The 14,490-nt window shown below is 45.5% G+C and overlaps 1 protein-coding gene across 1 annotated transcript; it reads right to left on the reverse strand.

Annotated features, from left to right (window-relative positions):
- Positions 1 to 552: 552 nt before the first annotated feature.
- Positions 553 to 11,484, reverse strand: LOC143297993 (acetylcholinesterase-like). Its single transcript, XM_076610634.1, has 9 exons — positions 11,278 to 11,484; positions 10,511 to 10,933; positions 9,119 to 10,042; positions 8,012 to 8,131; positions 7,275 to 7,418; positions 5,415 to 5,774; positions 4,398 to 4,570; positions 2,397 to 2,694; positions 553 to 1,646 (listed from the first exon to the last, which is right to left on the reverse strand). The coding sequence occupies exons 3-8, from the start codon at positions 9,926 to 9,928 to the stop codon at positions 2,418 to 2,420; spliced, it is 1,884 nt and encodes a 627-aa protein (XP_076466749.1). The 5' UTR covers positions 9,929 to 10,042; positions 10,511 to 10,933; positions 11,278 to 11,484; the 3' UTR covers positions 553 to 1,646; positions 2,397 to 2,417.
- Positions 11,485 to 14,490: the final 3,006 nt, after the last annotated feature.

The following is a 14,490-nucleotide window of genomic DNA, read 5'->3' on the forward strand; positions in this document are numbered from 1 at the left end:
TTAACGGTGTCTGAACCACTTCATTTTCCATTTTTCAACAATTGTGAGGAGGTCATCATGAGGTCCTACTGCTTGTAGGATCTTGCTGTGGACTTCTTTATTTGTAGCATGATCTGTGTAGTGGATGCCCAAGATCTTCCTAGAGCATCTTATTTCTGTTGCCAGGATCTTTCTTTGCATTTCTGCCGAGAGTGTCCAAGTTACACAGGCATAGAGGAAGACTGACAAGCAAGGAAGTGCTGTAGGTGGATTTTGGTGCGCAGGCTGATGTTCTTGTCTGACCAGGTGGTTTGGAGTCTTGCGACCACAGCTATTATTTGTGCAGTCCTTGCCACAATCTCAGGTTTTGAACCTTCCTCTGATGTGATAGAGCCAATAACACTACAGAAGCTATTTGGTACAAGAGGAGGCAGAGAATCACTTATTTATATATAGACTGCCAAGGAGATTCAATAAAGCAAACCTTTAATTATAAATTTAAAAAAAACAACTCAAAAAACAGCAACTTTGGAATGCTTTTTTGGCACAGAAATGTTTATTTATCCCCTTTTAGTTTCTTTGTTCATTGTAGCAATGTCTAATAACTTTTTTGAAAACAACAGCAACACACACTTGCTAATAACACTAGCTCACTTACCCAGACATAACATCATATTCGTTGTTCAATAACAACACACGGTCCAGTGTCCATGCTTTGAAAACATAGATACATATGTTCAGTGTAATATGAATTAGGAAGAACAATCACCAATGAAGAAGGCTTGTACTGTAGAAGCGCCAAACAAAAACAAAATAAAGGGCAATGCCAACACAACTTTCGAGACAGTGTTGTTCCACCACACTGACACCAAATGCCTTTACTGATCAGCAGTTGTGGCAAAGTTGCCTAGGTTGCAAACTGACAGCTGGAAATATGGGTTTAAACCCTATCAAAGGAATACAAAAAAAATATATATTGTCTGATTTTTTTAGATTAATGGCTGGCTTCTACACAGAGGTAACTGTGCCATGGGCTCAAATGGGAAGACAGGGACCACAGAATGGTCCCCTTCACCTATGTGTTTTGGGAAGCATTTTAAAGTTTCCCAATAAACACTGCTGACATCTATATATCTGGGCCTGGCTGAAACTGGGCGATATCATGATAGGAAGAGTAGAATATGGCATTAACATGTTGTTCCACACCTAATAGACTTCAACAGAACTTGAAAGAAGTAGCAACATTCAAATCAAAGCAGCAGCAGCATCTTCATCTTCATCATCTTCTTCCTCACTCATTAACAAAATGAAGAAAAACTGTTCCAAAAATTCTGTTAACTTTCATGCCCACCACTAGATTAAAATTTTACCTCCGCTTCATAATTGTGGTGATGATTTCCTGTTAACGTGCAGTGTCAGCAGAATTCTGGGTACCATCATTTGGAGGGACGTTGTCTCCATTTCAAGTGGAATGCTCAAGTCTTGCTCCAAGACTCAGTAGATGGTGTCCTGCACTTGTTGAATCAGGACAGGTAGTACTTGAACACAACCTGGGTGACTTCGCGGCAGTGCAGGTGTGCGGCCTTATGATGAAATGACATTCCCTGAGGAATGCAATCAGAGGGTGTGGGTTCTATTCCTGCCCTCGCCCTTTCCCCAACGTTTGACTGAAAAATCAAACTGAGTGTCAAGTCATTTGGATGAGACAATAAGGTGAGGTCACATGTGCAGCGCACACTTGGCGCACTGAAAAAGAACCTGTGTTGTCTTCTGGTAAAATTCTGTAGAGGAAATGCACTGTAATAACACAAACGTACATGCAGGCAGTCGAGGCCTGACTAGCATGCTGGGCTATGTTCCTAATCAGGTATCTGCCTTGCCTGTATGGATTTGTCTGTACACAGTGATGTCTCCTTGAGAAACTGAAGTCTAGTCAGAGGGAGATTGCAGCAGATGAACTTAAGCTGTGTATGATGAATTTATTACTTCAGGATGAATAATGTTGGAACAATGCCACTGAAACAGGGTGCACAACGGGGCAGCAAAAAACTAAAGAACTGATGTACCCCCACTCTGTTTATGATACTAGCCACAAAAGCAATGGATGTAACCCTAATCAAAATGTTCATGTTTATTCATCACCCCTGGTCAAATTCCTGCTTATATGTAACTGCCATTCCAAATGAGATTTGTTTTGGTTCCAAATGTGGAAATACTGAGTGGCATGAACACCGAATTTCACTCAGAAAGAGGGATCAAACCTGTAACAACATAACCTTGAAGAGACAGATCCATGAGAACATATCTTCCTGCTACATTCCCACAGCTCTTAAAACTCACAAATGAAGGAAGACACTAGTGTGGGGCATGCAGCCTTGGAGACTTAGTCCCAACCCCCTGAACAAAAATCGACACACCTTGTCGCCACCAGCACCAGCTTAGGTGCAGAGGGCAGTCACCCAAACCAGCACAGCAGCCATGGCAGCAAACATAGTGTTCGTAGAGGCGGCTGAGGTGTGGCACTGCCATCCATCAGTCGAGTTGTCCACCGATGATAAAATCCTCGGGATTTCCTTCAGCCACAGAGCCATCTTGTCTGCCTTCAAATGGGAGAGAACTGCAGGTGAGGGAGAGATGCGGAGGTAGTTGGGTCCCTTTGATGTGTAAGGTGTCCAAAGCGGCCAGCCTTGAGGTCTCTTCGGATCATTTGGGTCCCTGCCAGAGAATAATGAATTAGTGTGGCTTTTTTTTCTTTTCTTTTTCTCAGTACTTCAACTGAAACCATCTCACTGAAAAGTATAGCTATAAAGGTTCAAGATCAACAACAATAGTGGCAGAGGTGGATGCACAGTGCTACAACCACCACTAATAATGATGAAAATGATGGATGATGACAAAAATAATACAGAAAACAAACTCATCTATGACAATCACTACTGGCTGCTACTGCTGCAGTTATGACTGATACTGAGGATGTTAAAACAAAGGAACAACAGAAATGATCACTATAAAAATAACACTTCCTTGAAACTAAGATTTACAATTCCACTCTTGCACACCTGTGAAAATAAAAATGGCAGGTAACTCACATTTCCTGGGCAAGCCGCTAAAACGTAAACTCACAAAATTAGGAAGTCCAGAATTTTTTTTTTAAATGTACAAAGCTTAAAAAAAATTTTTTTTAATAAATTTAAAAAAAAAAAAAAAAAAGAACAGACCAGCCATGCAGAAAGATGGAAGAGACAAGAATGAAGGTAAAAAACAGATGTGGGTGCAGGGCTGGGGGGGCCAAGAGGCAGAAAGATGGAAGAGCGGTAGAAAGACAGACAGTTCTAGCTCACAATTTCTATCAAAATGTTACGGATAACTGAGAGGTTCCAAGAAACCTCCCAGGATCACCTGTGCTTATGGTTGGGTCTTTCTTTTACTCTTCAGATGATCACATTCCACTTTCTGTAAGCACTGGATGGACAAAGAGTGGAGTAATGGCCTAGAGGTAACGCATCCACCTAGGAAGCGAGAGAATCTAAGCGCACTGGTTTGAATCACAGTACAGTCGCCAATACTTTCTCCCCCTCCACTAGGCCTTGAGTGGTGGTCTGGACGCTAGTTATTCAGATGAGACAATAAACCGAGGTCCCGTGTGCAGCATGCCCTTAGTGCACGTAAAAGAACCCATGGCAACAAAAGGGTTGTCCCTGGCAAAATTCTGTAGAAAAATCCACTTCGATAGGAAAAACATAAAACTGCACGCAGGAAAAAATACAAAAAAATGGGTGGCACTCTCAGTGTAGTGATGCGCTCTCCCTGGTGAGAGCAGCCCAAATTTCACACAGGTAAATCTGTTGTGACAAAAAAAAAGAAATACAAATACAATACAAGAGACAAACTTTGATCGAACAAATGCAAGCACCGGATGGACAAAGAGACAGACTCTGATCGAACAAATGCAAGCACCGGATGGACAAAGAGACAGACTCTGATCGAACAAATGCAAGCACCGGATGGACAAAGAGACAGACTTTGATCGAACAAATGCAAGCACCGGATGGACAAAGAGACAGACTCTGATCAAACAAATGCAAGCACCGGATGGACAAAGAGACAGACTCTGATCGAACAAATGCAAGCACTGGATGGACAAAGAGACAGACTCTGATCGAACAAATGCAAGCACTGGATGGACAAAGAGACAGACTCTGATCGAACAAATGCAAGCACTGGATGGACAAAGAGACAGACTCTGATCGAACAAATGCAAGCACTGGATGGACAAAGAGACAGACTCTGATCGAACAAATGCAAGCACTGGATGGACAAAGAGACAGACTCTGATCGAACAAATGCAAGCACTGGATGGACAAAGAGACAGACTTTGATCAAACAAATGCACTAACGACTGTCTGCTGGGAGCTCACCCTGTTTTGATGAAGTTGACAAACAGACGTCGCAGGTCACCCAACAGCTCGAGGTCAACATCGGTCACATGACCATCACGCCACAACCATTTGCGACTGAGGGTGGTGTTGAACCCAAAGAGAAAGACCAGGTCATCAAGGTGGCGAATCCCAGCAATGCCCGGTCTCTCCGTCTGAAACCACACACATGTAGGGACACAGCACCTTGTTGGAGATGTTTCTATATTGGACCACCCCACCTATATACTCTTCTCTAACTGAGGAGCACTTTTGGATCAGCATCACTTTGAAGGTGATGATCTTCTTCTTCTTCTTCTTCTTCTGCGTTCGTAGGCTGCAACTCCCACGTTCACTCGTATGCACACGAGTGGACTTTTACGTGTATGACCGTTTTTACCCCGCCATGTAGGCAGCCATACTCCGTTTTCGGGATCAAGATAGTTACATTTGGCTGCTCTTCCAAAAGAAGCCAGTGGTGAGTTAGGCAAGGTATACAAAATCTTACATTCAAAATTGACCATGAGGTATGCGAGGTATACAAAATCTTACATTCAAAATTGACCATGAGGTATGCGAGGTTTACAAAATCTTAATTCAAAATTGACCAACAGCAATTAAAAAGTTAGAAGAAACAAACAAATAAAAAATGCAAATAAAATCTAAAATTATATATATATATATAACACAGCAACAACTTCAAACAGCAACAGCAACTAAAAAGTAAATACAAACTAACCAATCAGGTGGTCTTTATCAACTCTCACAACCAAAGCCCCACCCCCTCTGCCCCACCATTATGTTAATGCATAAATTGCATATAATTTACAATACAATTCAAAATGTATCTATATACTGTTATGCTTTTGTATTGCATGTCTGTTACGTTTTACCTTTGGCATGGGGTCAGTGTGAACAGAAGCCAGATGTGCTTGTTTTCTTGTTTTTCCCCCCCTCAGTACAAGTAATAAATAAAAGATTTGTTTAACAGTTCGTTCGTTCCTTCGTTCTTTCATTCACCTGGTAGTCCACAAAGTACAAGAAGCTCGGCTGGTGCTCTCCGACCTTGTCCAGCAGTCGGACAGTGTCCTGCACAAAGCCCTGGTCACCATACACCGCTCGCAACACCTCCTCCCCCACTGTTCCCTCCTCCCCTTCCCCGCGGTACGCACACTGCAGCCTCTGCAAAGCCTGCAGGTAGGGGGGCCGCTCGTAGGGCCCCTCCCCCTCCTCCTGTTCCTGGTGGTTGGTGGGCCAGGGCAGGGGCACCCACCCTGGGTATGCCTGCTTCAACAGGGAGGGCAGGAAGTGCCGGAGGAAGAACTGCGGGTCCCTCAGCAAGGCTCGGGCATCGGGGATGTGGTGCGACACTCTGGGCACCTGTGGGGAGCAGGATGTGATAGTAAGGACACTGGTACCGATAAGGATCCTGAAACCAATCAGAATACCGATAGCAATACTAATACCAATCAGGATACCGATACCAATCAGGATACTGACACCAATCAGGATACCGATACCAATACGGATACCAATACCAACCAGGATAATGATACTAATATCAATCAGGATACCCACACCAATAAGGATACCGATACCAATTAGGATACTGATACCGATAAGGATACTGATACCAATCAGGACACCGATACCAATAAGGATACTGATACTAATCAGGATACTGATACCGATAAGGATACCAATACTGAAAAGGATACCGATACTGGTAAGGATGCCAATACTGAAAAGGATATTGATACTGGTAAGAATGCCAATGCCGAAAAGGCTACTGACACCAATAAGGTTTACCAATAAGGATACCAATATGGATACCAAAACCCATAACAATTGATGATACCTATGAGACACAATACAATACACACAGCTCTCGATCCCCTCCCCTCCCCCCAATTTATCTTTACTTTTGCGTCCAATATCACTCCTAGTGAAAAGACATAAAATCAATGAACAATGACAGACAAAGCTGTTACCTAAAACCACTTTCCACTTACGATCTACTAAACATTCAAAGTGGGTGACACACAAAACCTCCACTCTGAAATCTTCCAGCACTCAAAATGCCCAACACTCAAAACAATTATCCAAACCACCCAACAACACCCCCCCCCACCCCCCCCCCCCCACCCCCCCCCCCCCGTGTCAATAGCGTGATATCACTATGTTCATTTGGGTTATGTGTCAACAGCCCTACATCCCTTTACCACAAGCGCTATGCTCACATGACCCGACACCTCACTGTGCAGCACAGGTGATTAACTTGATCAACACAAAGCGTTTCACTGAATGCCGCTTAGACGAAGGGAAGAACACTTATGTACTGATGTCCTGTCATGAAGGTATTAGATCTTGTATAATACCACCAACATATTCTGGTTGAAACAATTGTTTACTACTTCTACTACTACTACCACTAATGATAATGATACTAATAATAATGCACAAATAAATGAAAGCATTTAGGTCCTATAATGCTGTATGTATGTATCTGTGTTTGTATCATGTTTGTGTGCATGTATTTATATATGTATATGATTATGTATGCATGTTGGCATATGTGTATGTTACATATGTATCCATCTGTGTTATCAAATGAAGATTGAAACTTCTCTGTGAATTCTGGCTTCCCGCTTCATGTATGCCGTGAATATGTTTTCATGTGAATAAATAATTTATCATTATGAAGAAAAAATGTTCAAAAAAAGATAATGTTGATAATAATAATAATAATAATTTGTAGTATTAGTAGAAGTAGTAGTGGTTGCAGTTGTGATCGTGGAAGTAGCAGCAGCTGCATCAGTCATCAGTTCAAGCCAGCCAACGGCTACTACTGCCTGTGCAGAACGAAGGGAAGCAACTCACGGTCCAGCTGAGCAAAGTGTCCCCTTCATTGTTCACCAGGCCGGCCAGCAGAGGCCCTGAGAAGGTGGCTGCTGTGTCCACGCTCCTCACCAGACTGCCATCCTCGACAGGGCCCCAGACAAAGTCCACCAGCGAGCGTCCCACCTTGGCCACACACACACACACACACACACAGAGCAAAGGTCTGGTCATCGATCATGTTGTTTTATGTAAAAGGTAGAAGGGCCGGGGCCGGGATATTTTGTGTACCTGTTTGTATGTATGTACACACACACACACACACACACACACACACACACACACACACACACACACACACATACACACACACACTGACACACACCTACATTGCACATGCATGCATCTTATTGTTCTGACACTCGCAAATAGCTCCCGGCACAACTGATTTACACACACACACACACACACACACACACACACACGCATAATACACACACGGGCACACGCTGACATACTGTCACACAGGTTTACACCAAAAGGATGTCGGGGACAACATGAACATGTCGTCTTCTGCATTTGGGAAGCCCCCCCCCCCCTCTCCCTCGCCCCACCCCCCATCCCACCCCTACCCCCCAAAAAAGAATATATACATCTATATATGACAAACAAATAAATAAAATAAAATAAAACAATCCGTCCATTTTACATCACCATGTGATACAATACAATGCAACACGACACAACACAACCGTCAGGCACCAATTAAGGCACTACACCTGGTCAGGAAAGACGATGATACTGGAAGCCACCAGGTGTCCCACGGGCTGACCCCGAAGGCAGCTGACCAGGGACTGAGTGCTGACGTTGTGCTCACACCCCACGCCTCGGCCCAGAGCCTGCACGTGAAGCAAGCAAGGACTGACTGCAAGTGACCCACATCCACTGGCAAGCCGCACAGACATCTACCTAGTATCTCACGAGGGAGGGAGGAAAAGTTCTTTTCACATACATTCTTATAGGCGGAAACACAGAACAGACCAGAATATATCAGGAACAGAATATCTGTGACCAAAAGAAAACAGCTACAACAACCAAGCCATAAAACCAAAACAACGCCACATAATAACGGGCAGAGCTGGACAAACATCCACAATTTCTCCCTAAACCTCAGGACGGAATGAGTAGTTGTCCACAACTAGGCGTGGGCATTCAGTCCGCCAGTCACCGCCGACACAGAGGCCAGTGGAATGGGGAGAAATGTGGACAATATCATATTTCTTCCCCCTGTATTCTCTCCATTCAGTTTCGTTCCGATGACGGGAAAATTGTAAATTTGTTTAAATAACGTTCGTTTATTTATTTCGATAGTCTGCTCATCTAAAATGATGATTATTAGACTGTTTGTTTAAATAACATTGTGATATATATATATATATATATATATATATATATATATATATATATATATACTCTACATTCCTTTCCCTGTCAAGAGATGTAAAGAAGGCCATTCAGTGAAAGAGTGGAGGGGGAGAAATGTATGGTGTATATCACAATGTCAGTTAACCAATTTTCAGCTTCTTCTGTCTTATAAACGGAAAAGTACACTCAGTAGTACACTGGGAATAACATTGTAACATATACTGTACACCCCCCCACCCACCCCTGTCAGGAGACGTAAAGAAGGCCTGTCAAAGAGTGGAGGGAAAGAATTGTAAAGTATATATATGACAATATTATTAACCAGTTTACTGACAAGTTTTTCCTTCTTTGAACGGAAAAAGCACAGTGGAGGAAATATGTCCACGCCTTGTTGTGAACACTATTCACACGTCTTGAGGAGAGGAAATGTGGATCAGTACAGCCGAGAAGCTCCCACTCACCCGGGCAGCCTCAAGAGCCGCGTCAGCTGAGACCCGGGCCCAGGGGGCCGTGGCCGACCCACTCAGCTGCATCACGTGACGGAACAGACCACGCGCCTCGGGTGACAGGGCCAGGAGCGAGGCACTGGCGGCCCCCGCCGACACCCCGCCCACAGTCACGCGCGCCCTGTCCCCGCCGAAGCTGGCGATGTGATCCTGCACCCACTGCAGCGCCAGCCGCTGGTCCCACAGCCCGTAGTTGCCCGGGGACGAGGCGTCGCCCGTGGAGAGGAACCCAAACGGCCCCAGGCGGTAGTTGAGGGTCACCACCACTATCCTCCCCTCCCCCGCCAGTTCCTCCGCTTCATAGACGTCAGCCGCACCGACGATGAAGCCTCCCCCGTGGACCCACACCAGCACGGGCAACAGGTCCGAGGTCCCCGTGTCAGTGTCCATGTGTGTGTCGGTGTCGCCGGGAACGAAGATGTTGAGGAAGAGGCAGTCCTCAGACATGGACGGTGTGTAGGCAGGACCCTGAGGACAACGAGCCCCGTAGTGCCGGGCGTCCACCGCGGCGGCAGGAGGCAGCTCGGCCCGTACCGGGGGTTCAAACCTCCTTGGCGCCTGCCCGTAGCGGAGGCCGAGGAACTTGCGTACGTGCTGTCCGCCTGGAAGGATGGAGCGCAGGCCCGTGACCACCGTCTGACCCAGTCGCACTGTGACTTCCGGGGTTGCTGCTGCTGGGTCACAGTGACCCGCAAGCCAGAGCCACGGGGTCAGGAGGACCACCAGTGCCGCAAGCAGTGTTGTGCACGTGCCTGCTTTCGCCATCACTTCTGTTCGCTTCTATACGTCACTGTGCGCCGATGTCTTCCTTTGGAGGCTTTCTTGTTGTTGTTGTCGTTGTTGTTGTTGTTGCCGTTAATTCAAATTTCCAAGGCTGACCTGAAAAACGACTCATCCACACCCATACACACATTGTGCACAAACGCACACACACTGACGCGCGCGCGCGCACACACACACACCTAGTGTACTAACACACACACACACTACACACACACAGTGGACATGGCACACACACACACACGCACTACACACACCGTGTACATGGCACACACACACACACACACACACACACACACACACACACATCATGTGCGCGCGCACACGCACATACGTATGCACTTACACACAACTTGATGACGCATACGTATGTTTATGCAAGCATGCATTGCTCATTGAGAGAGAGAGGGGGGAGGGAGAGAGAGAGAGAGAACCATGCACACACACACACACAGGCACACGCACACAGACTCACACACACACTCAGAGACAAACACACACACACGCGCGCGCGCGCGCGCCATAAACATAATGATACACAACTACCTTACAGTACATCCCACTCACCTCAGTAGCAATGTTCCTGACCGCCGAAAACTTCTCTTTCGACTCACACCGGACACTGAGACGCTGCTGCTATTCACAGAAACCGAACACTGAGATGCTGCTATTATCCACAGAAACCGAACACTGAGATGCTGCTGCTATCCACAGAAACCTAACACTGAGATGCTGCTACTATCCACAGAAACCGAACACTGAGATGCTGCTGCTATCCACAGAAACCTAACACTGAGATGCTGCTACTATCCACAGAAACCGAACACTGAGATGCTGCTGCTATCCACAGAAACCGAACACTGAGATGCTGCTGCTATCCACAGAAACCTAACACTGAGATGCTGCTGCTATCCACAGAAACCTAACACTGAGATGCTGCTACTATCCACAGAAACCTAACACTGAGATGCTGCTGCTATCCACAGAAACCTAACACTGAGATGCTGCTACTATCCACAGAAATCGAACACTGAGATGCTGCTACTATCCACAGAAACCGAACACTGAGATGCTGCTGCTATCCACAGAAACCTAACACTGAGATGCTGCTGCTATCCACAGAAACCGAACACTGAGATGCTGCTACTATCCACAGAAACCGAACACTGAGATGCTGCTGCTATCCACAGAAACCGAACACTGAGATGCTGCTACTATCCACAGAAACCGAACACTGAGATGCTGCTGCTATCCACAGAAACCGAACACTGAGACGCTGCTGCTATCCACAGAAACCGAACACTGAGATGCTGCTGCTATCCACACTCGGAAACCAATTAGACACGTGAACTGAACAACTTTACACATGACAGTTCCCTGGCAACTGATTGACACAGCCTCAGGAGAATCGTGTCACTCGGCATGACACGTAGAATACACTGTCGAACAAACACACATGTACACTGTTTGTACCCTATGCTTCTCAGTGCGAAACACGCGCGGTTGTGGAGAGAAGACCAAACTGAAAGGATTCTTGTGTGAGGCCAGCAGGAAGCTGGTCCCTCCGTTATCTGTGTGTGAGTACAGCTGCTGATAAGGGTCAGTTCACCCGCTCCCTCGGATTGCAAGAGAAGTTTACACTGACACGAGGCGGGAGCTTGACGGATCTAGGCCACCCGCACTTGTAAACTGCTTTTTTGTTGCTCAGAAATCTTTATAAATCTGTGTCTCTCTCTTGTAACTCTTATGTAGCATGAATCCTGCATAGGGCAGGGGCTGGATGAAAAAGGAACACATAGTTTAAGTGTTTGTCTATAATCCTCTTAACTCACTCAGTACGCCAGTCCTCTCTTCTCCTCTACACAGACCCCTCGGATGTCCAGTGGGTGTCTGAATGACCCAACCTTTAGCTTCCGTCGTCAGAATTGTGGTATTCTTTGTCAACATTCACGTCTTCAGTATAAGAGCCTTCCGCTTTCAATATTTTGATGATGGTAATTGGGGTGAAAAGCTGTTAACGTCGTCTCTTTCGCCGTTCGTATGGAGAGAGTTAAACAAAGGATTTTGTCTCGTTCCCCTTAATTGGGTTCTTGCGGTTGGCCATACAGTAGAAATCCAGAGCTGTATGTCAGTCTGTTTATCTCGTGTTGACGGAAGGATAGTGTGAAAAGTAGGGAAGTGTCAAGGGATATCAGCTGATCGTCAGTGGAACTGAGGTAGCCCGCTCCGCGCCGAGGATGGGGGTAGAGGTGTAGGGGTTGGGGACCGGGAGAGAAATGGAGGAGGAGGAGACGGAATGTTGAAAATCTCATATTGTTCAGTATATTATCTTATATTATCTTTCATTATAATACATCACTGCTTGCAGGATGAAAAAAACAACAACATTGAACTTCATTTTGTATAACCGACATTCTTGTTTTGCACCAGGCATTCAAAAATAGTTCAAGACAGATGTTGTCAGTTATCATGCTGGGTGTTTGACTTGAAACATTATCACTGCTTGCACTGAGGATGAAACTAAACAACAACATTGAACTTCATTTTCCACATATAACTGACATTCTTGTTTTGCACCAGGCATTCATAATAGTTCAAGACAGATGGTTGTCAATTATCATGCTGGGTGTTTGCCGACTTGAAACATTTTCGATTGCCCGAAGTCGATTACAAAGATCGAAAATAAGGAAGCTGTACAATGATATTGTGTCTTAGGCTTCACTGAGTTTCGCTTTCTTTCTTTCTGTTTATTTGTACAGTTCAGAGATAATGATGTGGTTTGAATCACACCCTTCACACAGTAACAATTGTCAGTGTTTGCATCTGTTGTGAAGGGGCATTGCCATAACATTTGCTCTATGCCTCAGTTCAGCTCTGATGTTACATTCCCTACATCTGTGTGTGATACACAAACGTCAGCCAGCAATAATGCAGTAAGAATTTCAGTGATTCGTCATTTGCTTTTGATTTTTGTTAATATTTTGTTAAGTTGAACAGGCCGAAACACGTCGTCAGGTGAATCAAGTAAAATTATATCATTTTGTGTGTGGATGAGATTGTGCGCGAACGTGTGTGTGGCCTTCAGTGGCAGATGAGAGAGAGAGTGTGTGTGTCAGCTGTTAATAATGACCTATTGGTTTTTCCCTCTTTGAATAGAATGACCTACGAGGGGTATTCACGATTCCCCATGAACCACTTCCCATGGACTGAAAGGAACGAAACTTGTGCACTAAGGGTGCACACACTTCTCTCATCGCTTATGCAACTATGAAGACCTTGCCTGTAGAAGTCTGCAGGTTGCGCCAGTAGCCAAGATCTGACCTCGGAAGTAAGCGTTTCATCGTCTGGGAAGTGCTTGCCCATCAAAAATAACTTCATAGTTGGAAAGAGGTGGAAGTCAGTTGGTGCGAGGTCGGGAGAGTAAGGGGTGAGGGGTGGGGGGTGAGGAAGGATCTCATAGCCGTGGGACCGTGCTTCCGTCTGGGCAACATGCGAGTTGTGAACCGGGGCGTTGTCTTGCAGGAAGCGGACACCTTTGGTCAGCATGCCACGTCTCTCGGTTTTGATGGCCTCCCGGAATTTCTGCTGCAATGAAGCGTAGTATGTCCCAGTAACTGTAGTAACCTTTGGCAGGAAATCCATCATCACTTCTCAGCGCTGGTCCCAGAAGACCGTGAGCATGACCTGAGGGTTGAGACGTGCCTTCTTCGGAGGTGGTAAGTCAAAATGTTTCCATTGCTTCGACTGGGCTTTAGTTTCTGGGTCATAGTAATGGACCCATGTTTCGTTCTGCGATATAAGTCTGTTGAAGAAGTCTTCCTGGTTTTCTTGGCATATGGCCAAAAGAACATTGGAGCACACGACTCGTTCCTGCTTCTGGAAAGGTGTGAACCACTGGGGAATCCATCGTGCAGACAACTTCCGCATGTGCAAATGGTCATAGATGATTTTTTTCCACAGACCCCACACTGATGTTGACATCTTGGGCTAGTTGTTTAACGGTTATGCGGCGATCCTCCAAAATGGCGGCCTCCACTTGCCGGATGGTGTCTTCATCAGTGGCGGACTGTGGTCGCCCAGGAATGGGAGCCGTTTCCATCAATGTCCGACCACACTTGAACTGACGATGCCAGTGCTTGACTATGTCATATGAAGGGGCATCCTCCCCATAAGTCTCTTTCATCTCATCGAAAGTCTCCCTTGGCATGCGGCGTCTCAAGTACTGAAACTTGATGACCGCTCTGCATTCAACTGGTACCATTATCACACCTTACTTCATCACAACACATGTAAAAGAGAAACTTACGAGTTCAGAGATGCAAATTGCTTCTTCAACTACAGAGATGTGTATTATTTCAGCCTCCTAGAATAATCGGGGGTAAGGCAGGGGGAAATCTTTAATGAACATCCCTCGTAAGTTCGTGCTCCTTCAATTTGTGCAACTCAGTAATACAAGGAAGAAAGCGCTTGAAAAGTTTCCTTTAGCACAGAAAAAGAGTCAAAAACCTCAGTGTCATGATCAACCTTTCTATCAGCGCCATGGGAGA

Source organism: Babylonia areolata, chromosome 23 (genome assembly GCF_041734735.1).
Source record: "Babylonia areolata isolate BAREFJ2019XMU chromosome 23, ASM4173473v1, whole genome shotgun sequence".
NCBI classification, from domain to species: Eukaryota; Metazoa; Mollusca; class Gastropoda; order Neogastropoda; family Buccinidae; genus Babylonia; species Babylonia areolata.

Bases quoted from the DNA above. Each gene is read 5' to 3' on its own strand.
- LOC143297993 (XM_076610634.1), bottom strand. From the start codon at position 9,928: ATGGCGAAAGCAGGCACGTGCACAACACTGCTTGCGGCACTGGTGGTC. The intron at 7,419-8,011 runs GTGTAGTGCCTT...TGTGTGGCCAAG, and splicing joins TCATCGTCTTTCCTGACCAG to GTGGGACGCTCGCTGGTGGA. The intron at 5,775-7,274 runs GTGAGTTGCTTC...TGCTCCCCACAG, and splicing joins ACACTTTGCTCAGCTGGACC to GTGCCCAGAGTGTCGCACCA.